Raw genomic sequence first — 25,731 nt, forward strand, 5'->3', positions numbered from 1 at the left:
CCCTTAAAAAACAAAAAATTCCGATTTATGAGGTTTTAGCTTTCTCAAAAAAATCACGATAATACCATCTCTAACCGTGACTTTTGTGGTACGTTTGGAAGGTAGAAAATGAGAGTAACTGGAGAGAAACCAGAGTGGTTAAAAGGAAACAGACTTTGAGTTTGTAATCATTATGTTGTTTGGACAAAAAGAATTGGTGGAGTTGCCAGAGTAGGAGAGGAATATTGGGTGCTAATTCTTTTCAAATCTTTGCTTTGGATTCTTCTAGGCAGAGGATACAATTGCCAATTCCTTCTTCTGGAAAGATTCCGATTCTTTTTGAAAAAATTGAATTCGTTTCCATCGATCTCTTTCAAATACCACGTCCCAGAACGAAGTCCCGGACCGTTCTTCACTATCGACTCGTTCCGAGCCGAGGACTCGATTCAGCTCCGCTCAAAACGTTCATTCTTGGCATTTGACTGAGGCAGTAGGGAGAGTTTTGTAAATTCCTGCAACTGGTGACACTGCCTACCCACTGTCCGCGTTTCGGGAAAGAGTCGTCTGAGCTTTTAAAGAAAGCTTCTCTCTCTCTCTGTTTCTTTCTTAATAAGGAGAGAGAGGGAGGGAAGGAAGAAAAAGGCAACGGAATGATGCGTATAGGGTAAGGGCCAGGTCCACGGCAGAGTGACGACCCCCCCCCTTTGATCCCGTCCAAAGCCCCTCCTCTTCTTCTTGTTCTTGTGCTAATGCGCCTTCTCGCTCTCGCTCTCTGAAATGCGGGAGTGGGTTCTGAAGTAGACGATTGGATTTTTTTTAGAGCAAGGTACGTAGAATCACTATCTCCGAGCTCTTTCTTTAGTCGTTTTTCGGTTTTCGGAGAGAGGACGGAGGAAACTGTCGGATTTTTGGATGAAACTGTGTAGTTCTGTCGTGTGGTTGAGTAAATCTGAGGTTTTTTTGAAGTAATGCATGGATTCTGCTGGATGATCTCTCTCTCTCTCTCTCTCTCTCTTTCTGCGAAAATCGTGCGATTTTCTATTTCTTTCAGTGTTTTTGGAAGAAGAGATCGGTGTGTGCTTTCTTTCGGAGCTATTGAATCTGTTTTTTTTCTTTTTTTTTTAAGTTCGTGCTTGATTTTTTGCTGGACGATTTGTTCTACTTTAGTTTTCGTTTTCGATTTATCCTCTTTTGTGTTGGTTCTGGTAGATTTCCGGAGATCATTGCTTTTTCGTATCACTTGTGTGTTTTCAAATGAAGGAGAAAGAGGTCTGGTTATTGAACTGTTAAATCTGAATGCCTTTTGGAGTTGTGCTTTTTTTTAGTGGACTATCGGTTTTCTTTGCATTCATTTTGTTTATTTTGGTGGATTTATGAAGATGAAGGGTTCACTGCTTCGTTTACGTCTTACCGGACGTGAATAGTGAAGAATCGGGTGTCTTTTTATTTGTTTTTATGTAAATATGGCTCGATTTTGCTTAGTAGATGCTAAAGCCTGTTCCTTTTTTTTTCTCCGAACCATTTGCTTTTGAATTTCTTCATGAATATTTTTTTTATAATATGTTTTCAGAAAAAAAGAAAAAGGTGTTGCCTTTTGTTGGCCCGGAAAGATGCGATTTCGCTTTCGGAAGTTTTTAGGGTGCAATTAATTTTTTTTTTGTTCTTTTACGAATTTGTTGTTTCATACTGTTTAGATCAAGTGGTAGCTGCATGGAGAATAGGGTTTGTTCTGTTCTGTTTTCATCGATTTCAAAAGAAAGAAGAAAACGATGCGTCTTTCTTTTTCTCTTTCTGAATGTTTGACAAAAGAAATCGAGTATCTGTTCTGATGCATCTCTTCTGTTAAAGTTTGTGCATATTTTAGTGGTGGTGTAATCGGGGTCTTTTGGATGTTCAGGTTCTGCCGTAAGCTTTCTTCGTGTATCCGTAGTTGACAGAATGTTAGTGCTTGTGTTTTGGAAATTTCGGTGCTTGCTTCATTCGTCCCAGGCCTTTGAAAATATGGGGTTTACTTAATCTTGGTTCGGGAAAAGAGTTGAATCTTTTGCTTTTATTTTGTTATCTTTGCGATAAAAGTTCAGATAACCCGTCAAGTCATAAGCAAGTTTAACAGTAGCAAACTGTATCTAAGCAGATCCAAAATTCTTCTCTAATCCAACTCAAAAGATCCCATTCAATTTTGATAAAAGAACAAATTAAAATGGAAAACAAAATAAAAAAAGTTTTACAAGGTTTAATTCTTTGACTGGCTTTTTGAGTGAGTGATATTTAAGGTTTTAATGATTGGATTGGAAGCCCTATGATAGCCTTCGGAAGAATCTCCGGTTACCTTCCAAGCGCTGAAATAGCACCAAGAAATATTCTTAATGAGGTCCACAAAGAAAGAATAAGACAACAACAATGTCCAAAGGCTTTCAGTACAACTTCAGATTGATACAAGCACTGAACAATAAAAACCCAAGTTCAAACCCCCTAATGTACAGGAAGGCTGAATATATGTCAGCAAGTTCTTTTGGCATGCCAGAGGCTGCTAGAAAATTGGAAAGCTAGAAGTTTTAAGTTGGACATTCAGAAGCTGCCTGAAATCATTTTAACATCATGAAAGTGCATTACATCAAAACGTTTAGGAAGCATGAACCCTGAGTGTGTACAGATTCAATATGCCAAAAGCCTTGATAAGAATGGTGCCTTTGAATTCTCTTCCTTGATGGTTTGTTTAGTTTGCTCATTAGGTGATAACCCATAACTTTTTAAACCTTAACTGTAAGTGTTCCATAGAAAGTTTACCTCATCTTGGGGGAAATTAGTTTCAGGATATATCCCTTGTAGGAGACTATGCTTTGTATTTTTCGTCTTTAAGCCATAACTACAAATTGATTTAGCAACGGAGCAGATGCTATCTGTGTTTCACGTCATTTATGCTTGGGAAGATATGCCAGTAGAAGTCATTCAAACCAGCTTGACATGATTTCCCTCTGTTAAAATGGATTTATTCTAATCTGTTATCATGTATTTATTCTATGAATCTGATTTACAGGTCTACTTTGAATTTACACCAATCTTTTGATTGCTACAGCCTTTTCACATAACACCGCAAATTCAGAACTTGCCATTGGTCATCATTCGAAGGAGTTTATAATGGCTTCTAATTCTTTTAAAGGCGCTCGGGTTCATCGAATATCTGATGATTTAGATTCCCAAATGAGACCTCCACTACCTCCTACTGTAACTTTTGGCCGCCGAACTGCCAGTGGCCGATATGTCAGCTACTCCCGTGAAGATATTGATGTTTCTGGTGACCTCAGCAATGGAGATTATGCAAGCTACACTGTCCACATGCCACCGACCCCTGACAATCAACCTATGGATTCCACCATATCTGCGAAGGTTGAAGAACAGTATGTTTCCAATTCCATCTTTACCGGCGGTTTCAATAGTGTAACCCGAGCTCACCTCATGGACAAGGTCATCGAGTCAGAAGCGAGCCACCCACAGATGGCAGGCACAAAGGGCTCGTCCTGTGCAGTTCCTGGTTGTGACGGAAAGGTCATGAGTGATGAGCGTGGGGTTGATATACTACCATGTGAATGTGATTTCAAAATATGTAGAGACTGTTATCTTGATGCAGTCAAGGGTGGTGGCAATTGCCCTGGTTGTAAGGAGCCATATAGGGCTGAAATGGATGAGATGAACATGGAATCTAATCGACCGCTTGCACTTCCAGCTTCAGGGATGTCAAAAATGGAGAGGAGGTTGTCCTTGATGAAGTCTACAAAATCAATACTGATGAGGAGCCAAACTGGGGACTTTGATCACAATAGGTGGCTATTTGAGACAAAAGGGACATATGGTTATGGTAATGCATTCTGGCCCAAGGATGGAGGAGCTGAGAATGAAAATGATGATGGGAAAGAGGAGTCGCCTCTGGGGTTGAGCAAACCCTGGAGGCCACTTACTAGGAAGCTGAAGATCCCTGCTGCAGTTCTCAGCCCTTACAGGTACATGACGTCTGTGTTACTTTCTATTTGTTTGACATCTGTCATTATACATATATAGTGAATTTGATCTTCCATAGTTATTCCTCTCTTTTTCCTTTTAAATTTTTTGAGGAACCTCCCTTTTGTGGAGAGACAAATCAGCCTTGAGTGTCAAAATTCGACATTGGAATCTCTTTCAAAAGATGTTTCTGCATTGTCTGTTTTTGAAATTCCATTTGGTTTTGTTTATTCATATCTCTGATTAGCAGTTGTTAGTAAACTGAAACCCTACATCAGAAAAGAGGGTCATGTTTGCCTTTCTTTCCTGTGATTCTTGGCTATTGATATTTGAGTGCTGGGCTGTTCCATATGGGCTATCAGTGGCACCCTATTCTCTCACCCTCTGATTTCTACTATAGTGAAATACTTATTAATAACTTCTAAAATTTGATCCCCGTGCTATTTTTTTCTTGGAAAGTGAGGTTAGTGTTGTAATTTTTACGTTGAAATTTGAAAAACTTGTGTGCCTGTTCTTGACAAAGAAAATAAGTACATTTTGGCATTTTCCCTATATTACTGCATAAGATGTGTTTGATATTGCTAAAATTTAAGGTTCTAATTTATCTGAAAGGGAGGCCATAGTGTTGTATACATCCTCACTTAGTTTAACTATTCATAAAGAACGACCAATAATTTCCCTTGCATATTTTATCTTCAAAGGTAAAAGTAGCTCTGTGTACTGATGCTGCTTCTTGGATAAACTTACAGGCTTATCATAGCCATTCGCTTGGTCGCTCTAGCCCTCTTCCTGACCTGGAGGATTAGACACCAAAATCAAGATGCAATCTGGCTATGGGGAATGTCTGTTGTTTGTGAAGTATGGTTTGGTTTCTCTTGGCTCCTTGATCAACTGCCGAAGCTATGCCCTGTGAACCGATCTACTGATCTTGCAGTCCTCAAAGAAAAATTTGAACAGCCAGGGCCTCATAATCCAACTGGAAAGTCAGACCTCCCAGGAATTGATGTCTTTGTTTCCACTGCTGACCCTGAGAAAGAACCACCACTTGTTACAGCCAACACCATCCTTTCGATTCTGGCTGCTGACTACCCTGTTGAGAAGCTTGCTTGCTATGTCTCTGATGATGGTGGTGCCCTACTCACATTTGAAGCCATGGCTGAGGCAGCTAGCTTTGCTAATCTTTGGGTTCCATTCTGCCGGAAACATGATATTGAGCCAAGGAACCCAGAGAGCTATTTCAACTTGAAGCGTGACCCATACAAGAACAAGGTCAGGTCAGACTTTGTGAAGGATCGCCGCAGGGTGAAGCGTGAGTATGATGAGTTCAAGGTCCGGATCAATGGACTGCCAGATTCTATCAGGAGGCGCTCAGATGCTTATCATGCAAGAGAAGAGATAAAGGCAATGAAAATCCATAGGCAAAAGGCTGCTGCTGCTGCTGACGAAGATGTGAGTGAACCTGTGAAAGTCCCAAAAGCAACCTGGATGGCAGATGGCACTCACTGGCCTGGAACCTGGACTGTTCCTGCTCCTGAGCATTCACGAGGTGATCATGCTGGAATCATTCAGGTAAATGCCTCCTGATTTTTTTGAGCCGTTTCTCTTTTCTTTTGTCTAGCTTTTGATTCCATCTTTTGAATTAGAAAATCACACAATCAGTTTATCTGCATTTGGTTATTGAAGTGTCATCTGTTGGAAACTGGATCCTTTTTCTTTCTTGTTTAACTTTAAAGCTCCTCAAAAGGTTTTTGATGGATTTGTACATTACAGATTTTCAATGATATTTTTATTTGAAGTTTGGCATGCTTAATTATGTGATATTGGCAGTTTATCGTCATTCCCATCTTCCAGTTGGTAGAAATTTCATAGCGTCTGAACCTTGTGGTTCTGCAGGTGATGTTGAAGCCACCTTCGGATGAACCTCTGAAGGGTACTTCAGAAGAAGACAAGCCCTTGGATTTTTCTGATATTGATATACGTCTTCCGCTCCTTGTTTATGTCTCTCGTGAGAAACGCCCAGGCTATGACCACAACAAGAAGGCTGGTGCTATGAATGCCTTGGTCCGTGCATCAGCAGTCATGTCCAATGGCCCCTTCATCCTCAATCTTGATTGTGATCACTATGTTTATAACTCTCAAGCCATGAGGGAAGGAATGTGCTTCATGATGGACAGAGGTGGTGACAGAGTCTGCTATGTCCAGTTCCCGCAACGATTTGAGGGCATTGATCCTTCAGATCGCTATGCCAACCACAATACAGTCTTTTTTGATGTCAACATGCGTGCACTTGATGGCCTTCAAGGGCCAGTATATGTGGGTACAGGTTGCTTGTTCCGTAGGTTGGCTCTCTATGGGTTTGACCCACCCCGCTCTAAGGAACGGGGTAGTTGCTGCAGCTGCTGTTTTGGTCGTGGCCCTGTTAAGAAATCTGCTGCAGTGAGTGAGGAGAACCGTGCATTAAGGATGGGTGACCCTGGTGACTCTGATGATGAAGATATGAGGGCCTGCCTCCACCCTAAGAAATTTGGAAACTCAACCTTCCTCATAGACTCAATTCCAGTGGCTGAGTTCCAAGGGCGCCCACTCGCTGATCATCCATCTATAAAGAATGGAAGGCCACCTGGTGCACTCACAATCCCCCGAGAGTTGCTTGATGCTTCCACTGTAGCTGAGGCCGTCAGTGTTATATCATGCTGGTACGAAGACAAAACAGAATGGGGCCAGCGGATCGGGTGGATTTATGGTTCTGTTACCGAAGATGTTGTTACTGGGTACCGGATGCACAATCGGGGTTGGAAGTCCATCTATTGTGTGACCAAGCGTGATGCATTTCGGGGCACGGCACCGATCAACCTGACTGATCGGCTCCATCAGGTCCTTCGGTGGGCCACTGGCTCTGTTGAGATTTTCTTTTCAAGAAACAATGCTCTTCTTGCTAGCACACGGATGAAGTTCCTCCAGCGCATTGCTTACCTCAATGTCGGCATCTATCCTTTCACTTCCATCTTCCTTATTGTGTATTGCTTCTTGCCTGCATTGTCTCTTTTCTCTGGCCAGTTCATCGTGCAGACCCTCAGCGTGACCTTTCTCACCTACCTGTTGGTCATCACTCTCACATTATGCATTCTTGCCGTGCTAGAGATCAAGTGGTCGGGGATTAATCTTGAGGAGTGGTGGAGGAATGAGCAGTTTTGGCTAATCGGAGGGACCAGCGCTCATTTCGCAGCTGTGCTTCAGGGTCTTCTGAAAGTGATTGCAGGGATTGAGATTTCGTTTACATTGACTTCCAAATCTGCTGGTGATGATGTTGATGACGAGTTTGCTGACCTCTACGTTGTTAAATGGTCATCATTAATGATCCCGCCAATTACTATCATGATGACGAATGTAATCGCAATTTGTGTAGGGGCCAGTCGGACAATATACAGTGTGATCCCACAATGGAGCAGGCTGCTAGGAGGAGTCTTCTTCAGTTTCTGGGTTCTGGCACATCTCTATCCTTTTGCCAAGGGGCTAATGGGTAGGAGAGGGCGGACGCCAACTGTTGTGTTCATTTGGTCAGGGCTCATTGCCATCACCATATCCCTGCTTTGGGTTGCCATCAAACCACCTTCTTCATCGAATTCGCAACTGGGTAGCACGTTTCAGTTCCCCTGATTCGTGTTCGTTTATGAATTACTGGCATCATTGTTCAGTTAGCTCTCTCTAATTTTTTTCCACCAAAATTTCACAGTAGATTAACTGGTCAAATTGGTATTCATTGCCAACTTTGTTAATATTTTACCCAGAAATTTTGTTCTGTATGTTAAGTTCAACAGTGGTTTACGAAGGACGTTTGTAGGGAAAAGGAGATCTGTATATTGGGGTGTTTGTTTTCCCTTTTTGATAATTTTGACAGACGTGGGCTGGATAATGTTGTGCATCTTCATTTTTATCCTTCTTTTCATTGATCCATAATGAGTAATACCGATTTGCTAATGGTTTACGTATGTGAAAGAAAAAAAGCAAGAACATGAAGATCCAGGGAGCAGATTTCAAAATAATTAAGGGGTGTTTGTTACAAACTTACAACCCCACTCAAGTGCCCATTTGTTTCATTATCATGGAAGGGAAAGGCCTTTCATGGGAAGGAGCACAGATTTCTAAAAAATCAGCCTTCCCATGAGAATGCTTTCACTGGAGGAAGGTATTTGATGTTTGTTTCATTGATGGTTGGAAAAGGATTGCCCGTTCAACAGTTTTTGATGAAAGTTGCATGAAACAAACAAACCTTGAGCCTTCGTTTGTTTTGTTCCTGCCAATAATAAATGTCTACCATGGGAAGGCCATCTCATGTGCCAAAAAAATACATATTAAAATCCATTTGCAAGGGGATGGTGCAAATGAATTTATGTATTAAATTTTCACATGAGAAAGTCTACCATGGGAAAGATATTCCATCATGAGAAGTCCATATCATGTGTGAAAAAATTGATACGTAAATCTATTTGCAAGGGGGATTGTGCATGTCACGGACCTATTTCTTTTATAGGGCACGATGGTCTTTCTTTACCATCGCAAGCCTTTCAGTCGCTCACTTTTCACTAATTTGTCACAGGCATAGAATGCTTCGTAAAACTACGATGTGTCAAACTGTCAAATCTTATCCACCTAACGGCAAAAGGTCGCATACTAACATCTTTTCATGTATTGAATCATTTTTATTGGCCCTGCGTATCACTTCGTGCGCAATTGCCTAGCGGAAGCTGATCAGGTGCATTTTTAAATGCGTATTCTATATAGTCCATGCCACTTAGTGCATAGTCATCTCATACCAGCTATCACTTCTGAAAAGGGCACAAATTTGCTTTTGTCTTGTGTGCCATGAAGTGTATTGTGAGTCTATGCACGCCACAATAAAACCTTGCCACTGAAGGAACAAGACCTTGTGGCCTCTAGTTCGAAGACCAGTTGATGATTGAACACTATAGCGAAGAGCACCACCTAGACTCATTCGTCGGTGCCTAAGCATTCACTCGCTTAGCCCTGAGTCACCATACTCGGTTAGAATCACCTAATGCGATCATTTGATGAATTATTTCTAACCTATATGTACTCTCGTGTGTTCAATCGCTACGCGTGGGACACTCCTGCAAGCCGAGAGGTCCTTAACCAAATCTCCAAAGCCAATATCCTCTGATCCGTTGGCACTGCTTAACCAAACAATGATCCACGTCTGTACCACCATACAACGATGCACTAACGATGATACTGTTGCCTACCGTGTGCCAAGCTTCCATCGCTCATCAACGATCAAGCCAACGCACACCGTGCATTCCTACACTCGATGCATTTTCCACTCAATAGAGCTTCACACTGCACATGCCCCATTCTGAAGGCTCGGTCCGGGATATTCTCCTCCACCCAAACCATTGTCGTCCTCGACAATACCGGTGCAGGTAAGAACACCGTCTCAATTGATATGCCAGTTTTCCTTTGTACTCATCTTTGGTATACTTCTTTTCTTCACCCTACTCAACTTGTTTTGGTTTTTATCTACCATTGCCGCAACCTTTAACACGTCAAGTCATATTCCTTAATGTGCCTCTGATCACTTAGACAACGATCTTATATTTTATCAACATCGAGCATTCTTTGCTCGTGAGACCCCAATGTAGTCTCATACACAAGCAGGTCATCTTCGCCCGCATGACAAACTTGTCATTTTCAAGCTCATGGTTGGGGTGCCTTTCAACCTCAGCAAGATCAATTTTAAGTCCTTTGTAGTCATCACAAAGAAAAACAATCACTAACACGTGCTATAGGAATATCAACTTGCTTAGGCACCAACTTGGTGTTTTTTAATGGTCAAAACTTGTCATCAAGGGAAAGATACCTACTTGTGTATCACCCCAAAGCGGTCTTTCAAAGTGTTTTCCTAGGCATTCATCCTCACAAGGGCACCTTGACCCAATGTTGCAATTCTCATTAAGATCCAGCACGCTGTAACTCTCTCATGGAGTCAACAAAACGTTCATGCATGAACTAAATCGATGAGTCATGAACAATAACTTTTTTCGCACACGCAATCCACAGAGGAATTGCCAAGTCAAGGGACCAAAACAACGAGCATTCTACTCACGATGGACATTTCGCTAACCCACAATCTTGGGAGAGAATATAAAAGTTTAGTTGAGTCTCCCTTGCCCAAATGTGCAAATTCATCCAGCCGAATCCAACGTGCATTCTCTACATGCACAAGGCAAACATCACGCTCCACTTGCGTGCCTAATGTACAACTGGTAGAAATCTTTGGCTTATCTACATTCTTTTAGCCATCTGAACAACAACCTTACACTTCTGCTTACCATGGTCAAGATGTCTCATACCATCCTACCTCTACACGCTAGATAAAATTATGTGTGGCAACCGTGTCTACCAATGCCTTGGTGAGTCTTCCGTTGAGTAGAAGTTTCAAGTACATTAGTTCTTTGCATACAACCAGTTTTGTAGTAGCGATCACCTTTATTGCATTCATCATTTGCATTGCACCAACTGTTGGTGCCTTTGCAGATTGATGAACTTCCTCACCCTGAACAACATTCACAGCTTGAGGTATGTGGTTATCTCCATTTCTATTGGAACATGTATCAACCTAGTGATCACCATAGCAGATACAATAATCACGAAGATGATAGTTGTCACCCTGAAAGTTATTCCTGTTCTGATTATTATTTTGGCCATTTTGTCAGACTTGATTATGTTGGTTCTCACGACCAGCATTATGTACATGATCGTTCCTTCGATTGTCCCTTCGATTGTTATGGTCATTTTCTTGTTGTCTACCTTGAAATGCCGCATTGTTTCTATCAAGTTCCCCAAGCTTCTCTGCAACCACTAGCACTTCAACTAGCATTGAAGGATCATGCCGAATGAGTTCTCTGTTTGCCCATCCTTGCAACCCGTTACTAAAATAGAACAACTGATCCTGATCCTCCATTCTCTCAACTTTCAGCATTATCAAAGAGAATGCCTTGACATAGTCATGCACTGACCCTTTCTTTTTCAATGCCAGCAACGTTTTGTGGGTCATTTTCTCTTGATTTTTAGGCAAAAAGTAGTATTATAATTCCTTTTTGAGGTCCTCACACGAGACTATAGCAACCAACCCACGTCAAACATTACCCAAGTAATGTCTCCACCAAAGAGCCGCTTTATCCGCAAAGTACATTGTTGCGGTCCACATCCTATTTGCGTCTTCATCTATTCTCACAACTTTCAAAAACTGATCCATCTTGTAGATAAAGTTTTCGAGATACTTTGAGTCCCGCGTACCCTTATACTTTGCAGGCTCAGGTAGCTTGTAACATGGCCTATCCACGTGCACCGCAGCGCCGCCAGCTGGGACAGTCCTTAACTGTTGCTCCAACTGATCATTCTTCTGTGAGACAACATCTAATTCAGTAGCCATGATGCTAAATTGACCCAATAGATCATCAAATTTGGTGGCAAGGCCCTCCACCTAATTGCCGAATCTAGTTGCAAGACTTTTCATAGAGTCTTCTACCCCCTCTACCATTGTCTTGATCTCCATGTTGAGATCTGTAAAGGCAGCGCAAGTCCCATTGGCCAATTTCTCCATATTGGTTACTGTCCCAGTCAGCTTGGCCACATCGCGCGAGATGGCTGACACATGATCATCAACCATAAAGTCTTCTTTAAGAGGAATCATATTGCCTAAAGGAGTCATGGTATTTTTCTTCGACACCATTGCCAATCCCAATGTCGACAAGGCTATAGGACCAACTTGTCACAGACTTATTTCTTTCATAGGCTAGTGCGACGCGACAGTCCTTTATTACAGCCGCAGACCTTCTAGTCACTCACTTGCAACTAATTTGTCTTGGGCATGGAATACTTCATAAACCTATGACGCATTAAATTGCCCAATCTGCCCAAGCTAATGGCTAAAGGCCGCGTACCAATACATTTTCATGTGTTGAATCATTTTCATTGGCTCTACGCACCACCTCGTGTGCAGTTGCCTAGCAGAAGCTGATCAAGCGCATTTTTAAATGTGTATTCTATATAGTCCATGTCACTTAGTGCATAGCCATCTCATACTAGCTATCACTTCTGAAAAAGGTACAAACTTGCCTTAGCCTTGCGTGCTATGGAACGTATTGCGAATCCATGCGCACGCTACAACAAAACCTCACCACTGAAGGAATAAAACCTTGCGGCCCCGAGTCCGAAGGCCAGTTGATGATTAAACATCATAGCGAAGAGCACCACCCAGACTCATTCGCTGACGCTTAGGCATTAACTCACGTAGCCCCGAGTCACCATACTCGATTAAAATCACCTAATGTGATCCTTGGAGGAATTAGCCCTAACCCACACGTATTCTCGTGCATCCAACCGCTACGCTTGGGACACTCCAGCAAGCTGAGAGGTTCTTAACCAAATCTTCAAAGGCAACATCCTTTGATCCGTTGACACTGCTTAATCAAACAACGCTCCACATCTGTGCCACCATACAACGATGTACTAACGACAATACCGTTGTCTGTCGCATGTCATGCTACCACCGTACATCACCAATCAAGCTAACGCACATTGCATGTTTCTACACTCGATGCATTTTTCACTCAGTAGAGCTCTGCATTGCATATGCCCCATTCTGAAGGCTCGGTCTGGGACAATGCAAATGGATTTTTGTATTAAATGTATGGTCAATGCCAAAAAAAACCTTTGTTGACTGTAAGTCCCACAGGAAAATGGAGTTGGTATGTTTGTTTGACATGCATACCAAAGTGGGGGTTTTCATATGTAACCCCTCAATTTTCATGTAAAATGGGTGAAACAAGCAAAACCTAAAGAGAAGCTACTTTCCCTTGAAAGGGATGCCTAGGAGGGAAAGTGCTTCTTCATAGAAAGAGAGGTGTCAACCTATTTTGATAGAAAAGATGCTTTTTTACTATATTTTACTCTTGTGTTGTCATCTTATATACTATTCTTAATAAAAAATTACCCAAGGATGGGGGTATGCCATGTCCTTGCAACATAGATCACCATTCCATTATGGTTGCAAACAGATCAAATCTATGATCCCAAAATATATTAGAAAGTTGGATCGGTTCGGATCCGCAATAGCCAAATATTGCAAATTTGGCTTCCTGAATCAGACCCCTTTGCAACCCTACATTCAACCTATAGGTTTCCTTAACTTAAGCTAATGCCGCGTAGAGTGTAGACCCTTTCTGTAGTTAATGTCTTTGTAATATTTTCCCCTCTGAAGTTGAAACATTTTCTTTTGGGTTTTATTGAATCAAGAAAATAAATTTCAAATCCGAAACTATATAATTTAAAGCTTTTTTTCACTAAAAATACATATAATATATTTCGGTTAAGCCAGGTCAGGTTGGATATCTAACAAAAATCATAACCTATACCTACCCTATGCATTAGTTAGGTCGGGTTCCACTCTACCCATATAGAATTCAGATTGGATTTTTTCATGCCCATGCGTGGGTTTTCAGGTTTGGTTAGGGTTGATATCGAGTATTGATGCAGGAGCCGAGCACAACTGGGCCCACAAGGATCCATTTTTACGTTTTAGATTTTATTTAGCTTGTATTTGGATATGTCCTAAAACTAAATAAAACCCAACACATAAAAATGGATCAAAATGGACCCTTATGAACCCAGTTCTTTTACTCCACTCTTGCATCAAATATATAAATTCAACCAATTGACATCCCTAGCTAACATATCTTTTCTTACATTTTCAAGCCATAAGCAAATTGCTCGATATCTTTCTAGGAGACAGTAGAATAAGCTAGTATCACGGTAAGACATTTACTATTCACGCAAATTCATTGGATTCGTGATGATACCACAATGAGTAGTTTACATATAAAGAGATTTAGAAGATGGCCAATCCAGCTGATCTATATTTTTGGTCTACCAACTATGATCCAGTCATAGTTTTGGTCTACCAACTGCGTGGTTGGTAGGAGCTGTCACACTACAAGAATTCTGCGGATTAGCGATGGAAGCTATCCGATGATAATCTGTCGCTAATCTGTTTAGCAACGGTTTAGCGATGGATAGCATCCGTCAGAATTTCTCGGTCGCTAATTAGCGTCAGAATTGATCTGTCGCTAATTCACGATGGATTAGCGAATGTCATGATCCATCGCTAATCTGTCGCTAAATAAGGATTGATTTGGTTTTGTGACAGATACATATCCGTCGCTAAAATTTAACGATAGATATGTTTCTATCACTAAGTTTCATCGCCAATTTATCGATGGATTCCCGACAAATTATATTCCATCGCAAAACATCGACTGATTCAGTTTTTGAGACAGATATTAGCGATGGATAATATCTGTCACAAAATTTTTTAAAAAAATTATTTGAAATATAAATATCGAGAAAAAAATTCTAGTTATACAATTTATATAACCTGTGTATAAAAAACAAAGTACACATAAAAAATACATATACAAAGTAGGTGAAACAAATTTAACACAAGTTATAAGTGAAACAAATTTAACAACCCACTATAATCCTTGCAAAGTTCTAATTAGTTACAAGTGAACATACACAAAGAGTTTTGTTTGAAACAACAAGTACGTAAAACAAATTCAACACATGAATCTAATCATCGCCAAGATTCGGAGCATCATCCTCTTCATTGTCTCGATTTGCCTTTTCATCCATGCCTCTATCAACTACTCTACGCTGATTATCTCCAGTATCCCACAAGAGAACCGAAATGTTAGTATTGATAAACAAAATATAATGAAATAAATTATATGCAATGCACCTAATCTAAGGCAATCAAAATAACATGGCTGAATGACACATAGACTAGCAATAAAGTGAAGGACATTAACAGAATTCAGATATGTGTTCTAAGACTGACAAAAAAAATTTATAGTGATTCAATCATGCAGATATGTATTCTAAGGTTGTCAAAAAAATGTTATAGTGATTCAAGCATGCATATATGGTTTATAAGGCTGCCAAATAAATGTGTTATGTATCACAATCATGCATATATGTGTTATAAGGCAGTCAAAAAACTTTCATAATGCTGAAATCATGCTTATATGTGTTCTAAGGTTGTCAAAAAACTTTCACAGTGATGAAATCATGCATATATGTGTTATAAGGCAGTAAAAAAACTTTCATAGTGATGAAATCATGCTTATATGTGTGCTAAGGTTGTCAAAAAACTTTTATAGTAATTCAATCATACATATATGTGTTATAAGGCAGTAAAAAAACATTCATAGTGATGAAATCATGCTTATATGTGTTCTAAGGTTGTCAAAGAACTTTCATAGTAATTCAATCATGCATATATGTGTTATAAGGCAGTCAAAAACTTTCATAGTGATGAAATCATGCTTATATGTGTTCTAAGGTTGTCAAAAAAAACTTTCATAGTGATGAAATCATGCTTATATGTGTTCTAAGGTTATAAAAAAACTTTCATAGTGATTCAATCATGCATATATGTGTTATAAGGCAGTCAAAAAACCTTCGTAGTGATGAAATCATGCTTATATGTGTTCTAAGGTTGTCAAAAAACTTTCATAGTAATTTAATCATGCATATATGTGTTATAAGGCAGTAAAAAAAAATCTATAGTTATGAAATCATGCTTATATGTATTCTAATGCTAGCAATAAAAATTCATAGTGATTCAATCATTCATATATGTATTCAATCATGCATATACTAGCTTGAAATCTAACGGCATGAAACAAATGATATGAAACTTTATACATGACGAGCACTAGAGCTCATGTTGAATGCAGACGAAGTTCTCCTGTCCCGAAAAAAGTTGCACAACTCATTATGGACAAGGTTGGGAATGACTTCATGTAAAAAGTTACGCATTGTATCCTGAAGAAGCTGTCGGATACCATCCCAAGAAACAACAGTGTCAATCGGACGGTGGGAGTTGATGCTGGCGGGAGAACTCTGAGAGCTCTGGCTGCAGGAGGCAACGACTGGTGTGGTGTTCATGTTACTCCCAAACCCGAACACACGACCCTTTTTGGGTTCACCTGTTGCATTCACCCATGCTGCAGGATCAAAAGGCGGATGCTGAGTGGAGTCATCACCATATCGCTCTACCATCTGCTGCTCGTATGACTCCTACAAAGTAATGATTATAGTATAAATTAATAATTAAGAATTACAATATTTATGATAATGTAATTCATTGTAACTTGTATATTATAATGTTTATTAATACAATAAATACATACCATTATCGCTCTCGCCTTCTCTGATATGAACTCTCCCATGCTCTTACTTTTATGTGTTTCAATAAACACATCCTTGTAAGGCACAATGCCTCCTTTTTTGGCTTTATGCAAGGTTAAATGATACAAAAATCAATTAGAGAGTATGCAAAAATACTTATAAATTTGACAATATATATATATATATTGATGAGTTACCATTTTCTTCTAATGGCTCCCAAAAGTCCTATAACCACCTGTGTGTAGATGGTCATCGGGCATCTTCGCTCAGTTTTGTGCAGCCTTTGCTGAGTAGTTTCAAAATTCATGGCTCCGCCTTTGTTTTACTTTCATACTCTTCTTCTTCCTCCTTGTTGTCTTTGTCTTCTTCTTCATTGGGCGCCCATCCACTTGATATATCATTTGGATCACATTCTTTCATACGTGTGCCATCGGACAATGGAGATGTGACATGCAAACCATGTGTGACTTCATGATCATAAGAGAAGTCATACATATTATCTGATTGATAGTAATCACCCTCTTCAGCAATCTTGTCTTCCTGTAACTGATCATACTCGGGGTATAGTTTAGACTTCACTTTGTAAACCGCCCACCATTCATTTCTATCTGACTTCTTTGTATTCGGATATAAAGTATAATAAACTTGTTGAGCTTGCGATACTAATATGAATGGTTTATATGTTCCAAACATTGATTTATGATTCACCTCCACAATGCCTGAGGCTTTGTCGACTCTTGTTGTTGTGGGATCAAACCAATGACATTTGAATAAAGTTACTGTATTATTTATGCCTAAGTAAGTCAACTCTATTATTTCTTCAATAACACCGTAGTAGTCAAGTTCATTTTCACCATAACTGCTACCCTTGACACACACGCTACTATTCATCATTGACTTGTTTACACCATAATCTTTTGTATGGAATCAATAACCATTTACGATGTACCTGTTGTAACATTGCACAACTTTGGTCGGATCATTTTGTAAATCATATATTCCTTGATCATTAACATCACCATGGCGGACCTATAAGAATAAAACTGTAAACACGATCAATTAAGTAACATATTATTATTTACACGGAAAGAATGCATGTCATCATCCTTACCAACTCTTTCAACCATGCCCCAAACTTATTTTCACATTCTTTTTGTACTTCTGAATCAGTGAGATGTGGAAGTTCTCTTCGCAACTCCAGATCAAATCGTCTGCACTTAACAAATATTTATATTATCGAACCATGTACAAATGTAGAAAACTTAATGTTACATATTAAGTATACTTACTCGATGTAGGGGTCGATCACTGAGCAATTAAAAAGGATATAGATTTATGCTGCGTCTTGCTCTCGATCTTTCAAGAGTCTTGACCGGCAACTGCTAGAGGTATGCCCAAGTGGTTTGAATATCCATAGTTTGTCAGCCACAATAGCTTGTTTTCTATCGTCATTACGAGGTGGGCAAGTGTAATGTGTTGGAATGTGAGGTTCAAAGTACATAGATGAGAAATTTGAAATCTCTTCTAAAGTGTATGCCTCACAAATTGAACCCTCTACTCTTGCTTTATTCTGAATCTATTTTTTTGAGGTTAAACATGTATCTGTCAATAATATACATCTCGTAATATAATAAATTTCCAATAGCATCAAAGACAAAAATATAAATAAAAATATACCTTTCAAATGGGTACATCCACCGATATTGTACAGGACCACCAACCCTAAGTTCATATGGCAAATGTATGATCACATGTTTCATAACATCGAAAAATATTGGCATGAATATCTTCTCTAGCTGACAAATAGTAGTGACGACAGAATCCTCAAGATTCTTTACCTCAGTTACTATAACTTTCGATGCACACAATGTTCTAAAAAATCTACTCAACTCGGATAATACCCCATATAGGTTTGTCTAACATATCATGGAATGCTAGGAGAATCAACCGTTGCATAATGACATGACAATCATGGCTCTTCAAACCATATAATTGCCCCTCGTCTATCTTCACAGCCCGAGCAATGTTAGAGACGTATTCATCTGGAAATCTCAACTATCTCAACCACTGACATACCTGCTTTACTTGAACTGGTCCAAGCACGTACCTTGCTTTTGGTTTCAGTACTTTGCCATTGTACTCTTGGAGTTCCAATTCTAGTCTTTTACATATTACTTTTCAATCCATACAAGCCTTCGTATTATCTTTCATTTTTCCTTTGACATTCATTACCATATTGAACATATTATCAAATACATTTTTCTCCACATGCATCACATCCAAATTATGTTGTATCAATAAGGTCGGCCAATATGGTAGTTCCCAAAATATAGATTTCTTTGTCCAATTGTGATCCTTCCCAAATCCAAGGAAGGGCGTCAGACTACAAGCATCTATCAGTCCATATGGAAAGTATTGCAATCATCTTTAAATCTCTATGCTAGAGAACCGTGTAGGTGAACCTTCTATTTCAGTTGTGTCTGCTCAGAACGCATTCCATTGTCGTCAGAATGGATGGTCGCTGGGTATAAATCAACGGTGACAATCAAACCAACACGACTTCCTTTCATACGTCAATCTAAAAGATTTTGTATCCTCCATGTAGTACGGACATGCCAACCTCCTATGTGTGCTCCAACCAAATAATATACCATATGCAGGGAAGTCACTAATTGTCTATAGAACAACAACCTTCATATTGAAGTTTTATTTTTTGTGGGCATCGAAGGTGAGAACACCGTCATCTCACAGTATTTTCAGTTCATCAATCAATGACCTTAAATATACATCAAGATTTTGGCCCAGAGACGTACGACCAGGGATCAATAGAGACAAGAAAAGATTTTGATGCTTTATACACAAGCTTGGAGGAAGGTTGTATGGGGTGGCAAATACTGGCCAACATGAATATGGGGTTGATCTACCCCCAAATGGATTAAATTCATCTATACATAAACCGAGCCTAACATTTCTCACTTTCATTGCAAAGGTCTGATGAGTACAATCAAAGTGCTTCTAAGCTTTCGCGTCAACATGATGCGTGATCTTGTCTTCATCATGTCAAACTTTAATTGCATGCCATCTCATGTGTTTAGCTGTCCTCGAAGACATATACAATCGTTGCAATATAGGGGTGAGAGGAAAGCAGCAGAGTGACTTGTATGACATTTCTTTTGACCTCTTGCTAGCATTGCCTATTGTCTTTGGCTTGAACTGAGGATGCCCACATGATGAACATGATCTGCTATTTTATTGATCTTTGAAATAAAACATGCAATGATTTGGACAAACATCTATCTTTTGATACCCCATACCTAGAGTGTTGACCATAATTTTTGCACGGTAGAAATTTTGTGGCAATTTCTCATCTTTGGGCAACATAGTCTTCACAATAAAGCACAGAGGGTCAAAACATGATTGACTCAAATTATACTCTGACTTCAAATTCAGTAGTTGAAGAACTGCAAACAAGATAGTGTGACTCTCGCAACCATTCCACAGTGGCTCATCAGCATCTCTAAGTAATTCATAAAATCTACTAGCTACATTGTTTACTGCTTCTTTCTCAACCCTAGTTGGTACATCACTAGGACCCATAGCAGAACCCAGTTCTGGACCTGCGATATCAAATATCAAATCCATATATGGATTATCGTGCACCACATCCACCCGTGCGTCAAAATTATTTCAAAATTCTTTACCATGAAGCATCCAATTCTGATAACCACTCATAAAACTTTTCTTGTATAGGTGATGTCTAACGCCATAAGGTTCTACAAATCGATTGTTCTTACACATTGTGCAGAGGCACTTGATCCGACCGATGAGATTCACTTTACTGACACTTGCCGTTGCAAATTCAATAAAACTATCAACACCATCCATATATTCAGGTGATACCTCATTATCAACTATCTTATGGTACATCCATTCACGATTTGCAGTCATTTTATCCTATAATATTATGGATATTATCTTCACCAGTTAAAAGAGAATCATAATAATGTGTCGATAAAAAAAATATCAAATTTATCATGCATTAATGGTGGATGTAATGATTTGATATATATATATATATATCATAAAGATATTTAGAAACATGAAATCACTTCACAAACACGATACATTCAATTTAAACATGTTTTCATGATACAATTTTACATGAAATGCATAATCAAATCGAAAATAACTTCATGCACGCATGGATAGTCATGTCAAACATTGCAATGCATTCAATCATTCATATCACAACAATGTCAAACATGTACCTGCAGCAAACACACTCCAATATCCCGCTAACTACTACCATGACTAGCATGGAATCCAAACTACAAAAATAAGAGCACTTATATTCTCATACATTCAAATCATGCTCAGCATGATCTCCAAACTCCAGCAAAATAGTCCTAGAGATCCACAACTGAGTGTGTGTGTGAGTGAGTGTGTGTGTGAGCAGAAAAATATTGCATCCAAGAAAGTAAATAACATGTGATGTGCTTGCATCACTTACTCACCACAGGTATTTACTCGATTTGCATGCATTTGCATTTGCATTTTTTTGTTTCTTTTCGCATGGCATTTTAAGCCGCATGCGATGCTTAGCATTAAGCATCGTGCATTTTGCTCTGCTACGCACCTGCAATGCATATTTATATATGAGCTAAATGTGCATATTTTGCTTAGCATTCTTGTGTCCACTTTCCCCCAACCTTGGGGGTTTCAGGGGTTGCACACGTTTTGAGTATACGAGCTAAAAGTCTCAAGCCGCGGGGTGCCTGCGGCTACATCGTGCGAGCTGTGAAGGCACAACATATTAGCATGCTAAATAATAAAAATGAAAGAAGAAGTGGCAGGGGACACACCCTTGTCAGACAAGGAAATGAAAAGGGGCAAGGGGTGAAACCCTCACATCGGGAACCTAAAGGCAACAGGGGGCCTTGCCCCTGCCTGCCGAAGGGATAATAGGGACACGGGCAACAACCCATCAAGAGGCAGCAGGGTCTCCGCCCTCGCCAGAGAGAGAGAGAGAGAGAGAGAGAGAGAGAGAGAGAGAGAGAGAGAGAGAGAGAGAGAGAGGTAGTATACCTGCAGACTCACCGACGAAGGGGATCTGGCTGCGGGTCGACTGCGAAGCGAGGCTATCGAAATAGGACGACGACTGACGACAAGGTCATCGATGTGGGTCAGGGGAGAAAAGAGCGATCAAGGAGGTTGTGGAGGGGGAAAGACGAGAGGGGGAGGAAGAAGAGGAGGTCAGCGAGGGTTGCCGGTGGGAGGGAACTTCGACAACTGCCGGCCGGAGGCTGGAGGTCAGATGGGAGAGGAGAGAGGGCAAAGAGGGACGAGGGTGGCGGTGAGAGGGGAGGCGCAGTCGGGGAGAGAGAGGAGGAAGGCAGAGAGGGTTCAACCATTTGTGCCCTTTTAAAGGCACGATGAGGCTGCCAAAGAGGGAGGTGGGGTTGCCCGACGAGGCTGCAGAGAGGGAGGGTGGGGTTGCCGGCGAGCTGCAGGCCAACACGAGGATAGAAAAGAGAGACGAGAGACGAGAAGAAAGAAGATGAAGAAGAAGACAACGAAGAGGGGGAAGAGAATACCTGAGAGGGTTGGACACAGAGTGGGGGTCACTGACATTGGGTGGCTGAAATACGATGAGCGAGAGAGAGGGATCAACCGAGGGAAAGGGGCAATAGAGGGGGAACGACCAAGGGAGGCCGGAGAGAGGTGGTCGGCGATGTCTCCAGAGGGAGCTGTCGGTGAGACACCAGAGAGCAAGGGCGGAGATGACGAGCAACGCTGGGGCGGTTGGCGGAAGAGGGGGGAGAGAGAGAGAGAGAGCAAAGTTCATTTCATGCCCTAGCTGCATCATTTTACATCGAACATTAACGACGAAAAAATTTTGTCTCAAAATTCATCGCTAATTAGCGACGGAAAAATTCTATCGTTCATCCATCGCGAAGTTGCGATGGAGTTTGAGATGGAAAGTTTTTGTCGCTAATTCATCGCTAATTAGCGACGTATTTTGAGACAGATTTTTTTCGTCACAAATTCGGCAACTAATTCCAATTTTAGGGACAACTAATTTTCTCTCGCTAATCTATCGCAAAATTATGACAGATTATTTATGTCGCAAATTACCGTCGCTAATTCACGTTTTTCTTGTAGTGTCAATGCACGTCTCCTTGTGGTCGGGACGTTGCAGGTTCAAAACCCGATGTCCATCGAATAACTGGTGGGGGTCTGCCTAACCCCAGCTTGCCTTTCAAAAAAAAATCATTGCTTCGGTCTGGCCAGCTGGTAACCTGCAAAGAATTTATATGCACCTAACTAGGATGTCTATGTGACAATCTCCCACTAAATGCATTTTGCAAATTTTATTACTTGAAAATTATAAAAGAAAAGACCAAAGGGTAGGGATGGCAGTGGACCGGGGCGGAGGCCGGGTACAAGGTTTTCACCCCCGTCCCGTCTCAAAATTTTGCCCTTCATCCCCGCCTCCATCCCTGCATGGGTTTTGATTTTAACCTCCATCCCTGCCTCCATACTTGTTTCATGTCCTCCATCCCCGGTTCAGGTCCAAACGGAGTGAGGCGGGGCGGGGCCCCATTTTCCCTCGGTCCACTATCATCCCTAAAGAGTATTTTAGCATTTTACTAACGAAGATCAGGGACAGGGAGGGGCAGAGCAAGGCGGGTAGAGAAAAGCGTAAGTCCATCCCCGCTTGAGTTTTGATTTTAACCTCCATCCCCGTTTCATGTCCTCCATCCCTGGTCCAAACTAGGCGAGGCGGGGTGGTGCCCCGTTTTTTTTGGTCCACTGCCATCCCTACCAAAAGGGATATTAAATTTGAATGCCCCTTAGTCCTTCCCAAGTGTGAAACCATAAGCCGTGGCAAACATGAAACAAGCTATTCACCCTCTTGTTTTGTGCTCTTTCTTCCCTTGATTGTAAATCTTCACCTTTTTTTCACTTATTTCCTTGCAACTACTTTTTCAACTTGTTTGAAAGTTCAGAGTTTTATACCCATTAATGGACCATTTTCTTCCAATATATTTTTTTCATTTAAAAGTCAATCTGCCTTTACTATAGGTTTTATCTGTGGTCTTAAAATCTCCATGCATGTCTTGGGACTAAGGAAAACTTGACAACTCAGACCAACCCCAATATCAATTTAGGTTTTGGTCCGTCATTTTCAGGCTTGAAGCATCTAGCCTACATCTAATGACTTGAGCTTTGTCCTAGCTCATAGCGGTCATTCTTTTTAGGTGCCTATGAGTTTCTGGACCAAGTCATGTCTAGAAGTCCATTGGGTATTTTATCATCATCACCATCTTTTGCGTCCACCGCCACCATTTATTTTGGGAAGCTGAGGTGTCCACTGGATAATGGTATTCCCAACATTATCATCAATTGCAAAGACAGACTATTACTATTATATTATATTATATGTATTTGCTACAGATTAAGATCTCTCAATAAAAACAATTAAGGATAGAGTCGGTTTTGGAACCATTCACCTACTACTTATCATTATCAATCCAATTAACCTAAACTCGGTTAATGTATACTCTGCACCCAATTTGGTGGTCAATGGTGCCAGGGAAGCAGATACATGTGTAGACATTATTGGCCTTATGAGCGGCCAAGATTGTACCGATGGAAAGTATGACTTCTGTACCTACTCTTGCATGGAATAGAATAGATAGGCCCTTCTAAAATCTTGCATCAGCTAACATGTATGGTCACATTCATTATTATAGCTTTCGCTGTCACTGTGCCTCAAAAAAAGATGATTCATGGAAATGTAGCAGTCATTAGTTTTTTTTTTCGATGGAAAGTATGCTGGGGGGTTAGGTCTCTTCCATTGATTAGAAAATATGTACAAGAAAAAATGAATATACAACTACTTACAAAATAGGAGAGGAAGGTAGGTCTCTCCAAACCACCTGGTCCCCAACCTTGATATTCAACAAGAGCAGCATGCACACCCACAGAGAAAGGCTGGATCCATCAACCTGTTACATACATAAGCTAATTTCAAGTCAATTCTCCTGAGACCCTCTTGCTCAGCAGGGATCCAGTTAATCCATAGATTATTTGTCGCAGCGAGGGAGATTGGCCCTTCGTTACACCCCATCTCGCTCAGAAATTGGATATCAAGCACTTGCTATCAAGGACAAGACATTGGCTGCAAAAGAGCACTGGGACAATAAGTGGCTATTAGATTCTGACTCCCTTCCACAAATGTAACATTTATCTGCTAGCGGAATTCCGTAAAGTTGGAGTCTATCCTGTGTAGGGAGATACCTCTTACACACTAGAAAAACCAGCCAATAAGCCCTTGTCTTGGCCTGCGACCTCCAGCCAAGGTTGCCCTACTGCACCGGAGGAAACTTACGGTGAGTCTCTTCCCAGATCATCTTGCGTATGGATACTGCGACTCTGACTGCACCTTTCCACTCGAGTTGGTCCAAGTAGTCCTGATTCCTGAACAGCTAGCTGCACCCCGTAGGGTAGGACGAATCACTTGTCTAACCGACATGGTGATCATCCTTTCAGCTTCACCGTATGCTTCATATGCAGCCTTACTGATGGGGGGTGGGTGTTGTTACAAGACCATGGTTTAATCTAATAATGGATTACCATCTCCCAGTCTCCACGAGACATGATTTTGATAGTCTGCCGGCCCTCCAGTAGCCCCTTCATGCACGTGAGCCTCTTTGTCAATGCACAATCTAGAGGCTATATTATATGAAAGGTACTTCCTTCTCACCACATCTGTCCAACGAGAGTTAGTGTGCAGTAGCTCCCATGCTTGATGAGCATGGTGGGCGTTATTGGTTTCCCATTACGGTCATAGGCCAACTCCACCCTTAGCCACAAGTCTACATAGCACATGTAACACCTCAATATGGGATCTTGAGAGTCCAAGTCCGATTGGTATTAATTTTTGAAGAAAAAGCATTCAGAGTTCACACGGAGAAAACATGGTTAAATTGTTTTTTCTTTTTTTAATAAACTCAATTTCTTTAACAAAGTTTATCATTCATAACTTATAAAAATAAATGACAAGAAAATAAAACTAATAAATACTTTACTGCACAGTTGGAGTAGCTGATCACGTCCTGCCTGTGCTAGTGTGCTTAGAACCTACATTTGTAATTATACAGGGAATGAGTATATAACTCAATAAAGAATATTTATAAGCAATAAATGACTTTAACTTACAACTGTAGTGAGTTTTAAGCTACCTAATCTGAGTTTAGTTTTTGACACACTATACAAAGTTGGTATGTTTTAAATTTCTCCCTTTAACTCTCTCAATCAAATACCCACTCACAATAAACTATAACATTAGATCAACTATACCAGTCATAACCGTCTATGAGTGTAGCAACCTGCGTAGAATACCTCAATTCTGCATTGTTAGCCAAATTATGAACCTTACACTCTTAGTGATCCCCAGATCACTAGGCACTGCAGTGTAAC

General features: G+C 40.5%; 1 protein-coding gene across 2 annotated transcripts; it reads left to right on the plus strand.

Annotated features, from left to right (window-relative positions):
* Window positions 1-557: 557 nt before the first annotated feature.
* On the plus strand, window positions 558-7,884 carry LOC149845246 (cellulose synthase-like protein D3). 2 transcript variants are annotated; one of them, XM_089995642.1, is made up of 4 exons: window positions 558-805; window positions 3,056-3,977; window positions 4,725-5,544; window positions 5,869-7,884. In XM_089995642.1, exons 2-4 carry the CDS (start codon window positions 3,118-3,120, stop codon window positions 7,630-7,632), a joined length of 3,444 nt encoding a protein of 1,147 aa, XP_089851768.1. In that variant the 5' UTR covers window positions 558-805; window positions 3,056-3,117; the 3' UTR covers window positions 7,633-7,884. The 2 variants fall into 2 exon arrangements, with proteins under 2 accessions (XP_089851768.1, XP_089851769.1); XM_089995643.1 differs by having other exon boundaries at window positions 620-805; window positions 3,017-3,977.
* The last annotated feature ends 17,847 nt before the right edge of the window (window positions 7,885-25,731 follow it).

This window comes from Nuphar pumila, chromosome 2 (genome assembly GCF_984573655.1).
Source record: "Nuphar pumila chromosome 2, dmNupPumi1.hap1.1, whole genome shotgun sequence".
Classification (NCBI taxonomy): Eukaryota; Viridiplantae; Streptophyta; class Magnoliopsida; order Nymphaeales; family Nymphaeaceae; genus Nuphar; species Nuphar pumila.

Coding starts and splice junctions, on each gene's coding strand:
- LOC149845246 (XM_089995642.1), top strand. CDS start 3,118: ATGGCTTCTAATTCTTTTAAAGGCGCTCGGGTTCATCGAATATCTGAT. Junction 3,978..4,724: donor GCAGTTCTCAGCCCTTACAG/GTACATGACGTC, acceptor ATAAACTTACAG/GCTTATCATAGCCATTCGCT. Junction 5,545..5,868: donor ATCATGCTGGAATCATTCAG/GTAAATGCCTCC, acceptor GTGGTTCTGCAG/GTGATGTTGAAGCCACCTTC.